General features: G+C 35.7%; 2 protein-coding genes and 1 non-coding gene across 3 annotated transcripts; 2 read left to right on the plus strand and 1 right to left on the minus strand.

The window, feature by feature from the left end:
* The first annotated feature begins 2,514 nt into the window (after positions 1-2,514).
* Positions 2,515-3,270, plus strand: LOC127122511 (uncharacterized). The gene has a single exon (XM_051052832.1). The coding sequence runs from the start codon at positions 2,515-2,517 to the stop codon at positions 3,268-3,270; it is 756 nt and encodes a 251-aa protein (XP_050908789.1).
* Positions 3,271-7,844: 4,574 nt separating this feature from the next.
* On the plus strand, positions 7,845-7,951 carry LOC127124838 (small nucleolar RNA R71). The gene has a single exon (XR_007804316.1). It is a non-coding gene; the product is annotated as a small nucleolar RNA R71 (small nucleolar RNA).
* Positions 7,952-17,551: 9,600 nt separating this feature from the next.
* On the minus strand, positions 17,552-19,337 carry LOC127118765 (7-deoxyloganetin glucosyltransferase). The gene is made up of 2 exons (XM_051049024.1): positions 18,732-19,337; positions 17,552-18,636 (listed from the first exon to the last, which is right to left on the minus strand). The coding sequence occupies exons 1-2, from the start codon at positions 19,246-19,248 to the stop codon at positions 17,711-17,713; spliced, it is 1,443 nt and encodes a 480-aa protein (XP_050904981.1). The 5' UTR covers positions 19,249-19,337; the 3' UTR covers positions 17,552-17,710.
* Positions 19,338-22,564: the final 3,227 nt, after the last annotated feature.

The raw sequence follows: 22,564 nt of genomic DNA on the forward strand, positions 1-22,564 counted from the left end.
AGCATTAGAGGCTGAAATACCACACATGGTTATTGTAGCCAATGAGTTAGAAGTGTTCGACATGAGTTAAAGGATAAGCGTTGGATCGTCACCAGTCTAAGAGATGCGATCAACTGGCTTAGAAAACGATGGTCGAAAAGACCAGAGGCTTGACCACATCTATGATGATGAGCGTTTGGGATTTGAAAAGGATCATGCCACGTCTAATACAAAGATGTAGCGTCAAGACCCACTTGAAGAAATTTACTTGGGCGATGGAACTACAAAATGGTCGACTTACATCAGTGCCAACATCAATCTGAATCTAAGGTTGGAGGTAATTAATATACTTCATGATTTTAAAGATTGCCAGGTTTGAACAGAGAATTGATGGAATTGAAACTGCCAATAAATCTGGGGAAAAAGTCGGTCAAGCAGATGCCTAGGCGGTTTGCACCAAAGGTCATGTTCAAGATAAAGGAGGAGATCGAAAGACTCCTGAAGAGAAGGTTCATCAAAATGGAAAGGTATGTCGAATGGATTGCAAATATTGTTCCAGTGATTAAGAAAAATGGAATGTTAAGGGTATGCATCGATTTCAGAGATCTGAACACTGCAACCCCAAAAGACGAATACCCAATGGATGTCACTGAGATGTTGGTCGACTCAGAAGTGGGTTTTAAATATCTTATTATGCTTGATGTTTACTCAGATTATAACAAAATACTCATTGCAGATGAAGATGTGTCGAAGACGGCATTTTGATGCCCGGGAGCTTTAGGCACCTACTAGTGGGTAGTGATGTCATTTGGCTTGAAGAACGTTGGGGAAACTTACCAGAGGGTAATGAATTCTATCTTTCATGATTATATCAAAATGTTTATGAATGTGTATATTGATGATATAGTCATTAATTCTGCGTCGAGAAATGGTCATCTTGACCACCTTCAAAACTCATTCGAAAGAATGAGTAAATACAGACTAAAAATGAACCCTCTTAAGTGTGCTTTTTGTGTGAAAGGTGGGGATATTCTTAGTTTTGTTGTCCATAAGAAAGGAATTAAGATTAACTAGAAAAAAACAAAAGCTATCAGGGAAACTGAACCTCGTTCAACCAAGAAAGAGCTTCAATCTCTTTTGGGGGAAATTAATTTTCTAAGGAGGTTCATTTCAAACCTAAGTGGAAAGATTCGAGCATTATCTTCATTACTCCTCCAGAAAAAGGAAGAGTTTATTTGGAAGCCAGAGCATCAAAGGGTTTTCTACAAAATAAATGAGTACTTGATGAAGCCTCCCATTTTGTCCCCTCCAAGTAGAAATAGGTGCATGAGGTTGTATATTTCTGCCCCAGACTCGAATATAGGAAGTATATTAGCACAAGAGGATGATAATGGCGTCGAAAGGGCCATATATTACCTCAGTCAAGTCTTGAAAGATGCATAAATTAGGTATAGTCTTATAGAAACGATGTGCCTTGTTTGTATTTTCATGTATGAAATTGAAGCAATATATACAATCGATCGACGTGTATATGTCTTCTCATTTTGATGTTATTAAGCATATGTTTCCCAGACCAATCTTACATAGTCAAATTAGGAAATAGGTTATTGCCTTAATAGAACACTCTCTAACATATGTGCCTTTAAAGGCCATGAAGGGGCATGTGTTTGTCAACTTTATCCTGAATCATTCGATAGTCGAGACACCTTTAAACTACTTAGATCCAGAACCGTGGAAGTTATAATTTGATGCTTCCAGTCATAAGAATGGGAATGGAATTGGAATCTTGATCATTCCTCCAAATAAGATTCAGACCAAGTTAAGATATAAAATTGAAGGCACTTGCTCAAATAACAAGGGAGAGTACAAGGCTTTGATAGCTGGTATTGAGATCTTGTTATATTTTGGGGGGGGGGGGGGCAAGACGAGTCGAAGTATGAGGAGATTCAAATTAGTGGTGAAGAAAGTAACAAAGGAATATATATGTATTAAGGAGAACATAATCATGTACTTTGTTATAGTTAATCAACTAATCAAATGTTTCGACTTTGTGGACATTCAACATGTTCCTCGACTTGAGAATCAAGAGGCGAATGAGTTGGCGCAAATTTCCTTAGGGTACAAAGTGTAAAATGAAAAACTAGAAGATTTAATCAAGTTCGAGGAAGGGTAAAGTGACAAGGTTGTCCCTGTAGGATCTAGTGATGACTAAGTAAGGATCAACAGATCCAGAAAACTTTGAAGTCTTTTCTATTGAAAATCTGACTGATACCGATTGGAGAAGACCAGTAGTCTAATACTTAGAGAATCCAATTGGATCAACTGATCGAAAGGTAAAATACATATCTCTAAGTTACATGATTATAAGGAATTAATTATTCAACAAAACCCCTGAAGGGGTTTTACTTAAATGCCTTGGTGAAATTGAGGCATACTTGGTTGTGTCGAATGTTCATAGTGGGACATGTGGTGCCCATCAAGTGGGGGAACAATATGAGATAGTTGTTTTGTCGCCAAGGTGTCTATTAGCCTACAATGTTGAAAGATTGTATTGATTTCTCCAAGGGTTGTCAAGAATGTCTTGTACACTCAGGCATTCAACATGTCCCTGCAAGTAAATTACATGTTATTGTGAAGCCATGGCCATTTAGAGGACGAGCTCTAGATTTGATTGGTGAAATTCGACCAACATCTTCTGAAAATCAGAAATACATCTTAGTTAGCATCGATTATTTTACAAAATGGATAGAATCAATTCCTTTAGTTAATGTTGACCAAAATGTGATAATAGAGTTTATTCAAAAACACATTGTGTATAGGTTTGGAATCCCCAAGACCATTTCGACAGATCAAAGGTCGATATTCGTTGGTCAAAAGATGCAGAAATTTGTTTATAAAATTGGAATTAAGTTATTAACTTCGATGCCTTATTATGATAAAGCAAATGGCAAGGTTGAAGCAGCCAATAAGGTCGTTATTGGTTTGATCAAGAAGCATGTTAGGAAGAAGGAAGAGAATTGGCATAAAACTTTAGACCAAGTCTTATGGGCATGTCAAACATCTCCTAAAGAAGCAACAAATACTATTCTGTTTCGAATGACTTATGGACATGAAGTTGTATTACCTATTGAAATTTACTTGCAATCAGTCCTAATTCAAAGCTGGGATGAGATTTCATCCAATCATTATTGGAGTATGATGTTACATGAGATGGTCTATTTGGATGAAGAAAGACTGACAGCGATGGATATCTTGATAAGACAAAAAGAGCGAGTTGACATGGCTTATTGATCGCTATATTCGCAAGTGCACGAATCGCGTCAGAGTAATATAAAATATTATCGATCCCACAGAGACCAAATCGTCAATCTATCGATTACTATTGCTACGATGTTTATCTAAAGCGGTACAAATGAGATATTGATGTTGCAAAATAACAGTAAATAAAGAAAATGATAAATACAGTACAGATAAAGATAGGCTTGAATGTATTTCATGTCAGTTAAACAATGCTTCAATTGTCTAAATATAACTACTTATGGGGAAATATTTTCTACTCTTGAAAAGAATCCATTTAACAAGAACTGTCGCTTTCGCGTATTCAGAACCGAGTTTACCCTTAAATTGAGGCCTTTTATTGTCACTTATAAAAAGGTGCGCAGAACGCTAAAGTAGTAAACCTATTTTGAAGAAATAAGACTCGTAAGCTTAGTTGAAAAGTGATTTTGATTCGGAAACTTTACCCAAGGAGTTTCCTGATTTTAAATCTATCAACGCGTCCGAAAACAGTTTCAAAAGTCGTTTTTCCTTAAAGTTATAAAAATTCCTAGTTAACTAAGCCAGGGTGCTTTCACACTCCTTGAGTAGTTAAAATTAACCAAGTTTTTTTCAGAAAACTCGAATTAAAAATCAAAACAACCCCTAAAGCATTTCTACAGATGCAATATATGAAACATGTCTTTAACTGTGATCCTTATATTCTAACCTTTGAAAGATTTAGCCAGACATGGTAATACAAACAAATACAATGATATTGAACATGATGAAAATAAGTTTAGAATGTAAGGCGTGAAGAACAAGTAAAGCGTGTAAAACAATTAAAATGAGCAATAAAGATAATGGCGAGAAAAATAAATAAAGTAAAGACAATGGCAGGAAATTAAATAAAGTAAAGACAATGGCAGGAAATTAAATAAAGTAAAGCATGACAAGGAATTAAATAAAGTAAGGCATGGCAAGTAAAATAAATGTTATCCGTTCCTCTTTTAAAAAGGAGTGGTTCGTCCCAATAGAAATGTCTTACATCTTTAAAGAACTTCTTCTTTTATTGATAATTGAGGTCAGGTGGGATGATATCAGCAACTAGATAATTCACAAAATCAGCGTACCATGGTACTCTGCTAATCTCTGAAACTGTTCAAGGTTGTCTCTATCAGGTTCAAGGGGAACGGTATCTAACCTAGCTATTAATCCGTCATAGATGAAATCATCATTTATAGGTAAATGGTCTAGCTTCAAATGCTCTAGTCTGGAAAGATGGTCAGCAACTACGTTTTCTGTTCCTTTTTTGTCTCGGATATCTAAGTCGAACTCTTGTAGCAAAAGGATCCATCTGAGTAACCTAGGCTTCGCATCCTTTTTGCTTAGAAGGTAACGGATAGCTGCATGGTTTGTATAAACTATAATCTTAGATCCAACAAGATAAGACCTAAATTTATCAATTGCAAAAACTACAACTAGGAGTTCCTTCTCTGTTGTCGTATAATTGAGTTGAGCGGCATCTAGGGTTCTACTAGCGTAATATATCACATGTAATTTCTTATTTTTTCTTTATCCTAAAACAGCTCATACAGCGAAATCGCTAGCATCACACATTATTTCAAAAGGTTGAGTCCAATCCGGAGTTTGTAAAATAGGTGTTGAAGTTAGCGCTTGTTTTAAATGACTAAAGGCTTCAATACATTTTTCATTGAAAATGAATTCAACGTCTTTCATCAGAAGGCCAGTCAGGGGTTTTGTTATTTTAGAGAAATCTTTGATAAAGCGTCGGTAAAAATCGGCGTGTCCAAGAAAACTTTGGACTTCTCTAACAAGTCTAATAGGGTTAAGGTTTTCTATCACTTCTATCTTTGCTTTGTCGACCTCAATTCCTCTTTCAGATATTATATGTCCTAACATTATGCCTTCTTTAACCATAAAGTGGGACTTCTCCCAGTTTAATACAAGGTTAACTTCTACGCATCTTTCTAGGATTTTCTCAAGATTAATGAGGCAATTCTCAAAGTCAAACCCACATACCGAGAAATCATCCATGAACACTTCCATAATTCTGTCGAGATAATCTGCGAAGATTGACATCATACAACATTGGAAAGTAGCTGGCGCATTGCAGAGTCCAAACGACATTCTTCTGTAAGCAAATATTCCGTAAGGACAGGTGAAGGTTGTTTTCTCTTTATCCTCGGGGTGTATGAGTATTTGGAAAAATCCAGAATATCCATCCAGATAACAAAATTAAGAGTGTCTGGCAAGATGCTCAAGTATTTTATCTATGAATGGAAGGGGGAAATGGTCTTTCCTAGTTGCCTTATTGAGTTTCCTATAGTCTATGCACATACACCATCCGCCTTCTATACGTTTAGCCACATGCTCGCCCTTCTCGTTATGCACGACTGTGATGCCTCCCTTTTTGGGTACCACATGTACAAGGCTTACCCATTTACTATTGGAGATCTGATAGATTATACCAACTTCTAGCAGTTTAAGGACTTCCTTCTTTACCACCTCACTCATTACAAGTTTGATTCTTCTCTGATGTTCTCTAGAAGGTTTCAAATCCTCCTCTAGCGAGATCCTATGCATACACACGAATGGGATTATACCTTTTAAATCAGAGATGTTGTATCCTAAGGCATATGGGTATCTTCATAAAACATTCAAGAGTTGGTTTGTATCGTCTTGGTTTAAGGTGGCACTAACTATTACTGGGCGGTTCATTTCGTTATCCAAAAACTCGTATCTTAGGTTCTTGGGCAATTTCTTAAGTTCTTGAGCTGGTTTTTGAGAGTTTGGTGAAAGGTCTGGAGTAAGGGCCAAACATTCGTTAGTGTGAGGTTTCGTTTCCTTTAGCTCGTCATCCTTTTCATTCGGGTTTGAAAATGGTTCGATCATAGGTTCTTCTTGATCAAATTCCCTTATGCATTCATCTATGATATCAATCGCGTAACATGCGTCTCCTATGATTGGTGCCATCAGGAACTTTGAAAGAATAAACTCTATCTTTTCATCTCCTACTTCGAAAGTTAATTTTCCTCTTCTAACATCTATTATAGCTCCGCTGTTGATAAAAATGGTCTACCTAAAAGGATAGGGATATTGTCGTCTTCCTTGATATCCATGACCACAAAGTCTGTTGGGATATAAAGTTGACCGATCCTAATGGGGATGTCTTCTAATATGCCTACAAGATACTTAACAAATCTATCGGCTAATTGGAGGGACATCTTAGTTGGTTGTAATTCTCCTAAGTTTAACCTTTTACACACAGCTAAAGGCATTAAACTCACACTAGCGCCTAAGTCTAGGAAAGCTTTGTCGATCTCATGACTCCCTAGAATGTAAGGTATAGAAAAACTCCCAGGGTCTTTCTCCTTCTTAGCAAGTTTATTCTCGGAAATAAAGTTGCATTCCAAGGGTTTGGGATCGGCAAGCCTACGCTTGTTGGTTAATATATCTTTGAGAAATTTGGCGTAAGATGGAATTTGGGTGATGGCTTCGGTGAAAGGAATCTCTACATGAAGCTTCTCTATTACTTTTATAAAGTTTTGGTATTGGTTATCGATTTTGGTTTGTTTAAGTCTTTGCGGATATGGGATTGGTGGTTTGTACGGGGGTGGTGGTTTGTAAGTTTTATCCTTGGCTTCTCCTTCTTGGTCGGTTTGTTTTTCGGGTTCCACTGGTTCCCCTCCTTGGTTGGTAGGTATATTTTCTTTAGAAGCTTTGGACTCGCTCATTGCTGGGTTATAAGGCCCTTCGTAAGCGGTCCCACTTCGTAATGTGATAATGCTAGCTTGTCCTCGAGGGTTGAGTTGAGGTTGTCCAGGGAATTGTCCTCCAGGTATAGTGTGCGGGGCTTGGTTTTGTGCTACCTGTGAGATATGGGTTTCAAGCATCTTATTGTGAGTAATTATCTGATCAACCTTAGTCCCTAATTGCGTTATCAGTTCGTTTACGTGAATGTTCTAGTTTAGGAATTCTTTATTTTGCTGAGTCTGGCCTAATATAAAGTTCTCCATGATCTTCTCAAGGTTAGGCTTTTGGGGCACAACTTGCATAGGTTGATTTGGTTTTTGGGCTTGAAAACCTTGTGGTCTTTGAGGTGCAAAATTTGGGATAGGGTTCTGGTTTTTATAGGAAAATTCGGGTGATTCTTCCATCCAGGGTTGTAAGTGTTTGAAAATGGGTTACCTTGGGCGTAATTCACTTGGTCGGTGTTCAGGTCGTTCAAAAGATTACATTCCGCCGAATCGTGTCCTTTAGATCCACAAAGTTCACACTCTGTGTGGACTACCGTTGCGGTGTTAGAGTTTGTAGAAATATGTTCTACCTTAAGGGCTAAAGCGTCCATTTTCGCTTGCATCATGTCCATAAAACTTATCTCATGTATTCCACCTTGGGTCTCCTTTTTCTCTACTGATGCTCGTTCAGTTCCCCATTGGTAATGGTTTTGGGCCATATCCTCAATTAGGTAACAAGCTTCAGAGTAAGGTTTGTTCATCAACGCGCCACCAGCGGCAGCGTCGATGCTCATCTTTGTGTTATAATGGAGTCCATTGTAGAATGTATGAACGATCAGCCATTGTTCTAGGCCATGGTGTGGACATACTCTTAATAGCTCCTTGTATCTCTCCCAAGCTTCAAAAAGTGATTCTCCTTAGTTTTGAGTAAATTTAGTTATTTGGTTTCGAAGAACAACAGTTTTACTAGGGGAAAATATCTAGCAAGGAATACTCTCCTAAGGTCTTCCCAGGTAGTTATTGAGTTAGCTGGAAGTGAATCTAACCACGAATGTGCCCTATCTCTGAGGGAGAAAGGAAATAATCTTAAACGAATCGCATCAGGTGAAGCACCATTGGATTTAAAGGTGTCGGCCAGTTGGATAAAGACTTTTAAGTGTTGATTTGGGTTCTCAGTAGCGAGACCCGCGAATTGGTTCTGTTGCACTAATGGCAATAAAGATGGTTTTAGTTCGAAATTGTTGGCAGGAATGAGGGAGTTTACTATACTAAAACTAGGTTCTTCGTCAGAGGTTTGGGCAAATTCCTTAAGAGGTCTCCGGTCGCGATTCTCGGCCATAGCTTTCTTAATTCAGATGAGTAAGAGGCGCGTACGAGTGTAACATTCGGGTTCCGTTAAAGGATCTACTAAATTTCCGGTACTACGGGTTCTTCGCATTTACCGACTAATAATACCTTAGTCTAGACGCTGTAAAAACAGGGTACGAAATTTGACGAAGTTGGTCCCCGACAATGACGCCAAAAACTTGATCGCTATATTTGCAAGTGCACAAATCGCGTCAGAGTAATATAAAAGATTATCGATCCCACAGAGACTAAATCGTCAATCTATCGATTACTATTGCTACAATGTTTATCTAAAGCGGTACAAATGAGATATTGATGTCGCAAAATAACAGTAGATAAAGAAAATGATAAATACAATGCATATAAAGATAGGCTTGAATGTATTTCACGTCAGTTAAACGATGCTTCGATTGTCTAAATAGAACTATTTATGGGGAAATATTTTCTACTCTTGAAAAGAATCCATTCAACAGGAACTGTCGCTTTCGCGTATTCAGAACCGAGTTTACCCTTAAATTAAGGCCTTTTATTGTCACTTATAAAAGGTGCGCATAACGCTAAAGTAGTAAACCTATTTTGAAGAAATAAGACTCGTAAGCTTAGTTCAAAAGTGATTTTGATTCGGAAAGTTTACCCAAGGAGTTTGCTAATTTTAAATCTATCAACGCGTCCGAAAACAGTTTCAAATATCGTTTTTCCTTAAAGTGATAAAAATTCCTAGTTAACTAAGCCAGGGTGCTTTCGCACTCCTTGAGTAGTTAAAATTAACCAAGTTTGTTTCAGAAAACTCGAATTAAAAATCAAAACAGCCCCTAAAGCATTTCTACAGATGCAATATGTGAAACATCTTTTTAACCGTGATCCTTGCATTCTAACCTTTGAAAGAGTTAGCCAGACATGGTAATACAAGCAAATACAACGATATTGAACATGATGAAAATAAGTTTAGAATGTAAGGCGTGAAGAACAAGTAAAGCGTGTAAAACAATTAAAATGAGCAATAAAGATAATGGCGAGAAAATTAAATAAAGTAAAGACAATGGCAGGAAATTAAATAAAGTAAAGACAATGACAGAAAATTAAATAAAGTAAAGCATGACAAGGAATTAAATAAAGTAAGGCATGGAAAGTAAAATAAAAAGGCGATTAAATTAGAACCTGCTCCAAACGGAGACTTTAAATCTGGTACAAGGAAGTAAATGAACCTTTGACTTTGAAAATAAAGATGATGGCAAAATCAAAGTGCTCAAACTCAATTACACTAAGGTGCGATAACCCCTCGATGTGACGGATTACCGCTTTTACAAATGATATTATAGTCTTAGTGTTATAAAATAAGTTGGGCGATTTGGAAGTAAACTAGAACAACATATTTATAGACGGACTCAACAGCATGCAAAGACCAGGATGCCCTTCAACTGCTCTCTAGTGGGAATATGGAATTCAAAGATGGCGCCGCCACCCCTCCATGGCGCCCGCCATGTGAGTAAATGGGGAAGTTCATAGGATCATGGAAATTTCCTCTTGGTTGAGGGTTGATGTGTCATGGCTTCTCCTATAGCGCTGCTGTGCAGAACGCCACGAGTACAATATTTGCCGAAAACCCTAATTTTTTGGTCTTTTTGCTTCGTTCCTTCTGCAAAGGTTCTGAAAGAGCTAAATACCTGAAAAAAACACAAAAGAAAGCATAACACAAGCAAAATGATAATAAAGGCCTAATAAACATGTGCAATCCGAGCCAAATACGCGGTGTGATTCAGTGTTATCACTTATAATAAGAAGGTTAAAGTGAAAACATTTTCGATTGGAGATCTCGTTTGGAAAGTCATATTACCTATGGATCAAGAGATAAAACTCTAGGAAAATCGTCTCCTAATTGGGAAGGCTCATTTAGGATGATTTAAGCATTTTCGAACAATGCTTATGAAATTGAAGAGTCAACAAATGACAAACGAATTTTAAGAGTAAAAGGTAAATACTTGAAAAGGTATACGCCTATGATACAAGAAATTTGAATTGCTAAGGAATAATATGAATTAAGAAATGAGCGTCAAAATGGTATTAAATAAAGTGCCAAAATGACATTGTCATTAAAAAGATCAAAATAAAGGGAAATAAAAATACATTTTAAACGGGAAATTTCGACTTAAATTCTTCAAGCTTAGTCTTAGAGAAGTCGAGTCCGGTAGTTAGTCGATCACATATTTCTTCTAGAGAGTTGATTTTGAGCCCCAGGTTGAGGGCAACCTCAGCATGTTCAACAAACTTGGTGGCTTCTTAGTCGATCATCTCATTGGCAGGAAGTGACTTTTCCCGTGCAAGCTCAGCTTTCTTCTTCTCTAGGTTGTCGATCTCTTTGTTCAACTCTGCAATCTTTGTTCGACGTTGTGAAATTCGATCATCAAGTAAATCTTTCTTGTGTATTCCTGGAGCTTGGTTTCGAGCTTGTCAACTTCCTGCTCAGATACACTGCTTAGGTCCCATGCCACTATCATGGCGTCTTTCACTTGTTGAACTTGAGCGTTGTTAGTTCGTTTGAGATCAATGTACTTGCATACTTGATCGAATTAAGCTTAAAACTCAAAAAGGATTTGAACTATAGAGCCAAACATCCAGTGTTTATTGAGTTCAGCCAACAATTATCGAACATCAATGCCAAGTCGAGCATCTCCTTTGATAGATTTAAGGAGATCAACCTCAAAGATATTGGCTTTTAATTTTTGGATCAGAAGGTTCACTGAGTTATTGCATGTGTTAGCCAATGAGGAATCAGAGGAGTGGCTAGACTTTGAGTCTGTTGAAAAACCTGCCTTGACCGGAAGACTTGCCCGTTGGCAGATGCTTTTGTATGAGAACGACATCTAGTACGTAACCCATAAGGCTATCAAAGGAAGTGTGTTGGCAAAGTACCTTGCACATCAACCGGTTGAAGACTATCAACCATTGAAATTTGACTTCCCGAATGAGGATATTATGGTGATAAAAGATTGTGAGATCCCAAGCACTGAGGAAGGACCCGGACCATGATCTCGATTGAAACTCACATTTCATGATTCCTTCAACTACAATGGTCATGGTGTGGGATATGTTCTGATGAATCAAAAAGATGGTTATACGCCTTTGACAACAAGGTTATGCTTTGATTGTACAAACAATGTCGTAGAGTATGAAGCTTGTATCCTTGGTATTGAAGCTGCAATTGACCTTCAAATCAATGTTCCTGAGGTGTATGGAGACTCAACCTTGGTAATTTATTAAGTCAAAGGTGAATGGGACACCCGTGATGCCTAACCGATCCCATATTGCGCTTATGTTGTGAAGTTGATGGAATACTTTGATGACATCACTTTTCATCATATCCCAAGAGCAGAAAATCAAGTGGATAACGCTCTGGCAACGTTAGCATCAATGTACCAAATCAGGTTCCGCAATGAAGCTTAGCTTATCCAAATAGAGCGAAGAAATAAGCATGCATACTATAAATTGAATGAAGAGGAAACTGATGGTAAACCTTGGTTTCATGACATCAAGCGCTATCCACAAAGTCAGGAGTATCCAGCAGATGCTACATTGTTGGATAAGAAAACTCTAAGAAGGTTATCATCCAAATTCTCTTTGAGTAATGATGTGCTTTACAAGAGAAACCATTACATGGTTCTGCTCAGATGCGTGCATAGACACAAAGCAGACCTGTTGATCAAGGAGATTCATGAAGGATCCATTAGAGCGTATGCTAATGGTCATGCCATGGCCAAAAATATCTTGAGAGCTAGTTATTACTGGTTGACCATGTAATCTGACTGCTTCAACTATGCTAGGAAATATCATAAATGTCAAATTTATGCTGACAAAGTACATGTGCCGCCAACGCTGCTGAATATTTTTACATCGCCTTGACATTTCTCAATGTAGGGCATCAACGTGATTGGTGCCATACAACCTAAAGCTTCCAATGATTATCGCTTCATTCTGGTCTCTATTGATTACTTCACCAAATGGGTAGAAGTTGCTTCCTACACCAACATGACGAGACAAGTGGTTGCCCGCTTCTCAAAAAGGAGATTATATGTCGTTATGGAGTTCCAAGAAAGATTATCATTGATAATGGTTCAAACCTGAACAACAAGACAATGACAAAGTTATGCGAGAGATTCAAGATTTATCAAAATAATTCTTCCTCATATCGTCCAAATATGAATGGCGTTGTTGAAGATGCCAACAAACATCAAGAAGATCCTACAAAAGTTGGTGAAAACTTATAAGGATTGACATGAAATGCTACCCTTTGAATTTCCTGGATACCAGACCTCATTATGCACTTCAACAGGGGCAACCTCATTCTCCTTGGTATATGGGATGGAAGTAGTTCTCCCATTCGAAGTAGAGATACCCTCAATGAAAATTCTGATGGTGACTAGGCTATAATAAGCTGAATGGATCCAAAACAATTGTGATCAACTCAACCTCATTGATGAGAAGCGTATGACCGCTTTGTGCCATGGACAATTGTACGAACATTGGTCTAAGAGCGTGTTTGACAAGAAAGTTCGTCCTCAAGGGTTCAAGGAAGGGTATCTCGTGCTCAATAAGATCTTGCCTATACACAAGGATTCACGTGGGAAGTGCACTTCCAATTATGAAGGCCCCTACATTGTAAATAAACCACTCTCTAGAGGTGCTCAATTTCTCATAACTATGGATAGCGAAGAGCTCACCCCCCCTTGTGAACTCTGATGCAGTCAAAAGATACTACACCTAATAAGAACCCGCTAAGTCCAAAACTTGAAAAGACAACTTAGGGAAAAAATAGCGTCTCGGTGGACTGAAAACACGAAAGGACGGTCCAGGAAAAAGTTAGAGATTATAATAAATGATAGCTCGCTAAGTTTAAAACTTGAAAAGACGACTTAGGCAAAAAATAGCGTCCCGGCGGATTGAAACTCGAAAGGGCGGTCCAGACAAAAGTAAGGGACAAAAGGCAACAATTTTATTAGACAAAGTTGATCAACACAAAAGAGGCAAAGGCAAAAAATAAATATAGTTCCTCCCTTCAAATGCAAGGTTTTTGTGGAGTCATGGTTATTAGGGTAGTAGTGGTCATTGTGATTCAATGTAAACCTTTTCCCGATGCCATTTTCAAATTTGTAACATTCCATGGAGTTACACCATTGATGTGCTACCATTCTTGAATAAGTACAAGTTTTCCTATCAATTGCTATCATTTGTTGTTTTTCTCTGATTTTTATTTGTTATGCAAAATGTCATTTATTTGTTAATAATGAAAATTTTGTACTTAAAAAGAATCTTCAACATATTGAAAAACACAATTTTTAGTTTGACGTGTCAGAATATTAAAAGGAAATCTTTTGTTTTCCCGCAAGTCTCAAGGTTGTAAGACTCTCCTGGATAATGAACGAGATCTCCACGGAGCACAACCCATCAGTCCTCTGAAAGGATTCCCTTAGCTAGTTGTAACTGTCAAGCTTGATAGATCCTCTTTTGAATGCATCTATCACCATCACTTGATTAAGTTATCAGTGTTGAGGATTCAAAACCTCTCTAAAAACTTCTATAAACTCCTAGTCTATATAATGTTAGCATTTGCATATCATGATCATTCACATATTGTGCATAATAGAAAAATCAAGTCATGCATAGCCTAAAGGGTACTTTGCACTCATTTGCATTAATCCTGGTCTCGTTGTTGATTGTTATCCCTGGACCCCCAAGTCCAGTTGTTACTGGCACCTTTCAAAGTCCAGTTGTCACTAGAATTGTTTGCGAATACAATCGATATTGGTATATCCAATGTCCAATTATAATTGGTATTGCTTGAAACCCAATTCTTATTATCGCTCCCTGAAGTCCAGTTGTCACTGGCATCTTGTTCAAAGGTTAGTTGTTACTGGTATTTGTTTTCAAATCCAATCATTATTGGTATCCTTGAGTACCAATTGTCATTGGTATCATTATTGGTATCATTGAGTTCCATTTGTCATTGGTACGTTTCTACCTAGAACTACATAAGCCTTGAGTTCTCTATTGCACCAGGAGATACGTATGAGCAAGATTCGTAAATCTTGTCAGGCACACTAATAAAAAATCCAAAAAAACATTTTCTCTTTTCTTTTGATCCTATTCTTCTTTTCCTCTTAATAACTTGAAAGGCTTAATGGTTCTCGTTGAGTACAACGAACGTGAGGTGTGTTGATACCTTCCCCTTGCATAATCGACTCCCGAACCCTAATTTGGTTCCGATGACAAATATCATTATCGTTCTTTCTTGCGTTTTATTGATATTTCTTCTTTCCTTTTTAGGAATAAATAAAGTTCGGTGGCGACTCTGTTTAGTCCATCCTGCGAGCGTGTGATTGTGCTTCGCTAAGTCGTGTTCTCATTTTTTGAGTTGCGACAAATAGGAAGACACGCTTCGAATTCTTCTCAAAGAACCTTCAAAGTTGTGAACAATTCTAAAATAGAATATGAATCTTTCTTTAAACCAAAGATTTCACATTGTAATTTAGAGATTCAGATATAATCACCTTATGAGAAACGTTCTTTGAGCCCGTTTCCACACATCAATGGATTTTTCATAGAAAACAAAGCTCTGTGCAATTGAATCTTCAACCGAATTCATGATCCATTAACGAACAAACATATTACACTGATTCCAAGCATTGAAATTTGGATTAAACTCCACTAGAACAGAAATTGAGCCATCAACAAAATCAAATTTATTCTTTCCGCCAAGAACTCTTCTCATGGATTGAGGCCACACATGGTAATTGGAGTGATTGAGAATTGACTAACTGAAACAGAAGAAGGGCCCTCTAAAGGATACACATAGTATACATTTTTAGGTTGTTGAGAAAGGATCTTGAACTAGAGCATTAATGTTTCCACCACCATTACCACCATTGTTACCACCACAATTAACGGCGACACCACCACCACGAACCATCGTGAATAATAAAAAAATGATACGCAAAGCTCTGATACCGTCGTGAAATTCTTCATTTTCATGATGAAATTTAAAGAAAACTAAAACTCAATGAAGAAGATAAAGGATAATAAGAAGCTGTATATTGATTCATCCATAAGTTTGTTACAATATGTCTATATATAGAAGCTAGTGCTGTAACTAACTACAACCAACTAAAAGTTAGCTATGCTACCACTATAATAATGATGTTTCTCATGGTGAAGAGAAGTTTGTTACTCAAGTTAACTCGTTGTTTAAATTATCTTCAACCAAGTACTTTGACGTGTTGTAAGTATGTGTTTGGTTTGGCACCACTCAAACTCACATCTGCAATGAAAATTTAGCAGTAAATTTTCACTTTTCATGCAAAAGCTACGTAGTAGCTTTTCAAAAATCAAATCCGCGTTAAATGTAACGCCTCACCAAACAAACACTAAGTCAAAGTTGCAAGACTTTAAAAACTTTTGCTAAAAGCTGAATTTAGATTGTAATAATATTTTCTCTCTTTCTATTTATAAAAACAAGTTGATTTTTTTAGATTGATTGAATAAATAATTTATATATATATATATATATATATATATATATATATATATATATATATATATATATATATATATATATATATATATTATATTTATTCAATTAACCTAAAAATAAATATTTTCTTACCAATAGGACGAGAGTTGATTTTTTTTATTTAAAATAACCATGTTTTTCAAAAAAAAAAAAAAGAAAAAACCAATTTTTCAATTTTTTTGCCAACAAAAATCGAACACACAACATTTGAATCAATAGTGAAACACATTACCATTGCACCACATACCCTTCATGTTAATTTGTTTCATCATATATTTAATGAGTCATTGTTCTTAGATCATAAGAGAAAGACACTAAATTTTTATTTTAAATTTTAATATCTTAAATATATGAATTATATTCTTCAATATTTATATAATTTATTTATAATCAATATAAAACTATCTAACACCTTTCGACCGAGTATGTATAGCTCATAAAACGGGTTATTCGATATTAAATACACCAAAAATGGATTATTCGATATTAAATACATCAAAAATAAATTATTCGATATTAAATACACCAATTCAAACTATGTTGGATTTTATAGGGTTGTCTACATTGTATTATGCGTTTAAAAATTATTACCCCTCTTTAAATTTTTTGAATTATTCAACCTTAAACATATTATTTTTTATATTAAATTTTACACAAAATTTCAAATAAAACTTCATAATATTTATTATAAATACAATTGAAAAATTATATTATTTTAAATATAATATATTTTTAAATATTTTATTACTTTTTATAAATAATATAATATATTAATACATGTCTAAGTTATATAAAATAATACTTAAATATTTAATATATAAAAAATTAATAAAATATAAATACATTATAAAATAAAACACAAAATAATTGAATATTAATTTGAATATATTAATATATAATAATTTTAAAAATTAAAGAATAGAGATAAAATTTAATAAAATGAAAAAAGAACAATATATTTTTTAAAAATAAAATATTATAATAAATCAGATTTATTTTAATAATAAAATAAATACTATCAATTATTTTTTAAAAATCGTGCATAACTTAAATGAGATACTTTCTTCGTCCTAAATAATAATTTTTTTATGATATTTCACACAAATTTAGATTATAATTAATTTTATAAATAAATTATATATCATTTATTAATGATATGAAAAAATGATGAAATAAAAGAATAATATAAATAGTAGATAGTATGATAAGAAAAACTTATTAATATTTAATTTATATTGCAAAACAACTTAAAATATAAAACAAAATATTTTACAAAATAGGAGTAACATATAATTTAAAATGGAAATAGCAATTTGTATGAGATAATATTGGAATATTGGAAGTTAATAAAAATAATTACTTGTTGTTTATGTTGTTTCAGAATTTCATGCAAGTGGTTCAACTAAGTTTAATTAATTTATTAATCTATTATAATTATAAACGGTATATTAAATATATGATGAAATAAATTAACATGAAGGGTCTGTGGTGAATGGTAACGTGTTTTACTATTTATCCAAAGATTGTGTGTTTGATTCTTGTTGATATAGCTATATTGATGCAACCTTTCTTCAAATGTTATGACATAAATTATTTTATCAGGCTGATTTGGGTTCAACGGGACTTTGTCTTTCTGTTTATGGGTGTGTTTTATCTCAAACAAAAAAATAATCATTACAATATCTATAAAGAGTTCTTACATTATTAAAGTGAAACAGCACACTAAGACAGTACCAATAACAACATTGGTAGAGCCCAAATGAAAGACGACGACAACAACAAGAAAGCGATTTAAAGTTTTGAAGTTTTATGAAAGTAAATGAAAAATGTTGTCCAAATTCACAAATGAAGAACCATATGGACCCGAAGCAGCTTCTATTGCCAATTCTTTAAACTTCAATGCTTTCTCATTCATATCTTTACCCTTTTCTCCATCCATCAATTCTTTCACAATTCCCTCAATCTTATCCCTCTTAGCTTCTTCAATCTCCAAACCAATTCCCCATTCTTGACAACTAAATCGACAGTTAGTATGTTGTTCCGAAAAGAAAGGCCAACATATCATTGGAACACCGCCACACACACTTTCCAACGTTGAATTCCAACCACTATGTGTCAAAAAAACTCCAATGGCTGAATGATCCAAAACTTCCTCTTGTGGACACCAACTTGACAATAATCCTCTATTTTTCGTCTCTTCCAAAAACTCTAGAGGTAAAACAGCATTTTCACCGGTTATAAGATCTGGTCTTATAACCCACAAAAATGTTTTCTTGCTGTTAGCAAGTCCCCAAGCGAATTCAATTAATTGGTCATTGGTCATTACCGCGATACTTCCAAAATTGACGTAAACAACTGTGTTAGGTTCTTTGCTTTCTAGCCATTTTAAACACTCTCGCTCCTCTTTCCAAAGATTGGAACCAATTGAGTTCAGTTCGTTATCTGTAACTTCTTTGAAAAGAAAATTTAATGGACCAATGGAATAAACCGGAGGTAAATTATTAATGGAAGAGAATGCTTGTAAAACGTCTTGCTCTAACGCATCAAACGTGTTTAAAATGATTGCAGAAACTTTTAGAGCTCTTTCACATTCCCATAATAGAAAATCAATGACAACGTCATTTGGGTCCGTAGTTCTGATGAAGCTTGGAAAATCCTTTAATCGTATTTCTTTAATGCCTGGTACCCAATCTATGGTAGTCTCCAAGTATCCATTTGTCACATAACTTGAATCTGCATATCAAACACACAATATCTGTTTATATTTATGTAATGTCACAGTTCATATCAGAATTAACAATGAATATCAGAAATCAATATTTAGGTACCTTTAAGTGGTGTTAAGCCCTTTTCAATTAACTGGCGAAATTGAAGGTGACACATGAAGCCACAGGCACTGTTTGTCCAAAAAAGAACGACAGGGACATTAACTTCTTCAGCAGCTTCCAAAGCAAAACTCATGGTACCATCGGAAACTATGCCAGTAACAGGAGGGATGTCTATAGAATTATTTAGTTTAGATATAAGTTTTTTGAAGTGAGGCAGGCATGTTTTTCGAGTGGAGTCACACAAAGAAGGTATATCCTGTGTGCCTTCCACATCGGACTCAGGTAGACCATCGGGAATAGTTTCAAAACGAAAAGAGGAGAGACCGTTTAGAGAGTTGGGACCTCTTGATTTTAGAAGACGTTTGTGATTGTATTCAGTGTTAACAAAGGTTACATGAAAACCACCTTTGAAATGAAGAAGTTTTGCTAGTTTAAGCATTGGGTTTATATGACCTTGTGCTGGAAATGGAACACACACAACATGTGGTTTGTTTTGAGTTTTTCCAAAATAAGTCATTGTTTTGTGTTTACTTTTTTTCTAAATGTAGTAATACAAACGGTTCTTTGCTTGATGGTACTCTGAGGTTATTTTCTCACCCAAGCTTTTATTATAGAAGATAAGGGAGAACGTTTATAGATAGATATTTGGGTAAGAGTTTCGTGATATCCATACATCCAAATAATATCTTAATGGATAAAGAAATTTTATAAAAGTTGATCCGATGAAAAGTGAAATAGAAAGAAAATAAGATATTTAATCAGGGTTAAGAAATTATAGATGTTTTAAATATTGATGTTGTATTTCAAAATTCATTTCAATGGTAATTAAATTAATTATATTTTTATTTAGTGTCATGTTAATGTTAATTGTACCGATCGAAAATCAGAGTTCTTGACGCAGTTCTTGACACGGTGTTTCAAGCTACTCCAATTTTTGATCTGTTGGTGCAAGCCACTCTAATATTGTTCCGCGAGGGGACCTGCAAGATTAATGTTGGACAAGTGACTCTAAAGATAAGAGGGGTGAATTATGGTATTAAAAAATAACGATTAATTTCAAGCTTTTATTGCTTAAAAAGCAAGACGTATTAGTATTTTTGATATCTAGATAAAAAGCAGTGCAAAGTAAGATCATTAAAGTAAATCGCAGAAAATAAAAGATTAGGGTTAGAGAGGTGGCACCCGAGAATTATCCAAGTTCGACCGAACTTTGGCCTACTCTTATCCCCAAGAGATCTTTTTGAGATTTGACAATAATATTGAACTTTTGTAGGTTATGCCCATAAACCTTCGATACAAGTAGATCTAGAAGTTTTACACTAACATTTCCCAACTAAAAGAAAGCTTCTCAACGGGCTGAGCTAACGACCTGATTAGAGATTTTTTACGAGTTGATCTCAATAACAAAACAAAAAATTTCTAGGAAAACTTCTAGAATCAAACAAAAATTTTAAGATTGGTTAATCTAAAGAATCAAACTCAATTATTCACAACTATCGCACTCTTGAAAGTATCAATCCTGGCACGACACCGATACAACTCTTTACTCACAAACAATTTTCACTCACAAGGAACTAAGGCAACTTTGGTGAAAAGAAAATATTTAGAGAGGGAGAAAGAGAGAGAGAGAGAGAGAGAGAGAGAGAGAGAGAGAAGAGAACTAAATTCCAAAGAATTAGAGAAATCCTGAATTCTGGTGTGAAATAAAGAAGAGAGGTGCCCATTTATATATGTGAAGAATTGCCTAAAAAAGGAAATGATTCATGGGTCAATTAACACACCTGATCGATTAGTGTGAGGGAAAAGATACCTTGTCCTTATTTTAATAATGCCAAACCTTTTTATTTGCTCATAATGTGTGTTTTGGACAGTGTCATCATATCATAGAATGCATTCATCCTACAACATGCTCAAAGAATAAGTGAAATGAGTCCATGCATATAAGAGCATTTCATAGATGTGAATAATGCACTTGATCATCATTGGTACCTTAGGTTCATAAGAAAATGGTTTGAATTGACCAAAATATCAAAAATTCATTTTTGACAGTTTCAGAATTTTAAGTTGACTCATGACTTGGAGCGTAACTCTCAGGTCTGAACAGGTGGAGTCATGAGTCGACTCATGATTTGGAGCGTCACTCTCGGGTCTGAACAAGTCGGGTCATGAGTCGACTCAACTTTGGAAAAACCTGTTTGAGTTGACTCATCCCTTGTTTGCGTCGACTCATTGGCTATTTCATTTGAACCATGTTGCCATAGGTCTGAATAGGTCGAGTCATGAGTCGACTCAACTCTGGAAAAACTCTGTTTGAGTCGACTCAACTGCGTGAACAGGTCGACTGGTCGCTGTTGGCACTCAATTTTCTATTGTGCATTTTTGCAAAATTATTCTGTTATGTCTGTTACTTTGTCCATGCATCATATAAATATTCTAGAGTCTCTTCTTCAACAAATAACAAGAAAAGTGAAAGATATACACCAAAGTGCTCTTCATCTTAATTCTCCATTGCATTTCTCAACAAATACACATAACAATTTTTGTTGATCATTGTGCATTGCTGTGGTGATAACGTCCAAATAGGACTATGTAATCTTAGTTTGGGTTGAGGCTTTGTGTGGATTTTTCTTGAATAAAACCATTGGGATTTTGTCCTCCAAGAATTGGGTTTTTTTTTGCACTAACCTTTGCTTCACAGATTCAGCCGAGTGAAAAGTTTGAAGAACGGTGGGTTCGGTCAAACAAGTAACGGTAACCGGAGGATTGTGAAGAAAGCTTAGGGTTCAAGCGACTTGTGATCAAAATCAGCCGAGCTGAAGTTTTGGAGAACGTGGAGTTCTTGCAATAAGGTAGCTGTAACTGGAGGTTTATTCAAAGCGCTTGAAGGACTTGGTTCAACTCGAATCAAGGGGAGAGAATCGAATAGGATCTGCAACAACACTAGGAGTTGATTGGTGGTGATCATTTCTTCTCTTATATCATATTTGCAACTTAATAATAAATATATCTAAATTCTAGATTTAGAATTGAGGGTAGACGTCCCCTAAGCGAGGACGGTAGGGGAATGATTGGTCACCATTTCCATTGAATTCCCACCGTTAATCCGACGTATTTTCATCACTTTGGTAAGATTTATGTATGTTTTTAGTTGCTTCGGAGTCATTTATCATGTTTTGTTGGTTTGGTATCGCATTGCATTCGATTACAAGTTTATGTCAAAAAGATCTCGTTTATGCTTCGTTTGGTAGTGTCATTGTTACAGGCCATTGCACAGGTTTAAAAGCAATAATGGTGAAGCTATGGATACTCAGAAAGGCAAAAATATGAAGAAACAGCAGGTCAACACGGGCACCCGTGTGCCACAACACTGCCCGTATTGTTGTTCAGGCAGAGCAAAATGGGAGAAGAAAAATAAAGATCAACACGGGCACCCGTGTAGTGACACACGGTCGTGTTGTTTAAAACATTGCATCAACACAGACGCCCGTGTGGAGGAACACGGCCCGTGTTGTTGCCTCTGTAGCTTGTGATGAAAATAATTATTTATGGAGAACAACACGGCCACCCGTGTGGTGACACATGGCCGTGTTGATTGGACGCAGCTTGGAAACCCTAACTTTTGCTTTGTGAATCGATTCTGCTCATTAAGGGTAGTTTGGACCTTTTGCTTGGAAGAGATTCATCTGAAGCTATAAGAAGGCTTGGAAGATAAGGAAGGCACTTTTTGACGGACGAAAGAAAACATTGCATTGGAGAAGATAGCTACTACGGAGGATTTGAAGACGGTGAGATTCAAAGGCATCAACCATTGAAGATCAAAATCTCCTAATTCG

This window comes from Lathyrus oleraceus, chromosome 2 (genome assembly GCF_024323335.1).
Source record: "Lathyrus oleraceus cultivar Zhongwan6 chromosome 2, CAAS_Psat_ZW6_1.0, whole genome shotgun sequence".
NCBI lineage: Eukaryota > Viridiplantae > Streptophyta > Magnoliopsida > Fabales > Fabaceae > Lathyrus > Lathyrus oleraceus.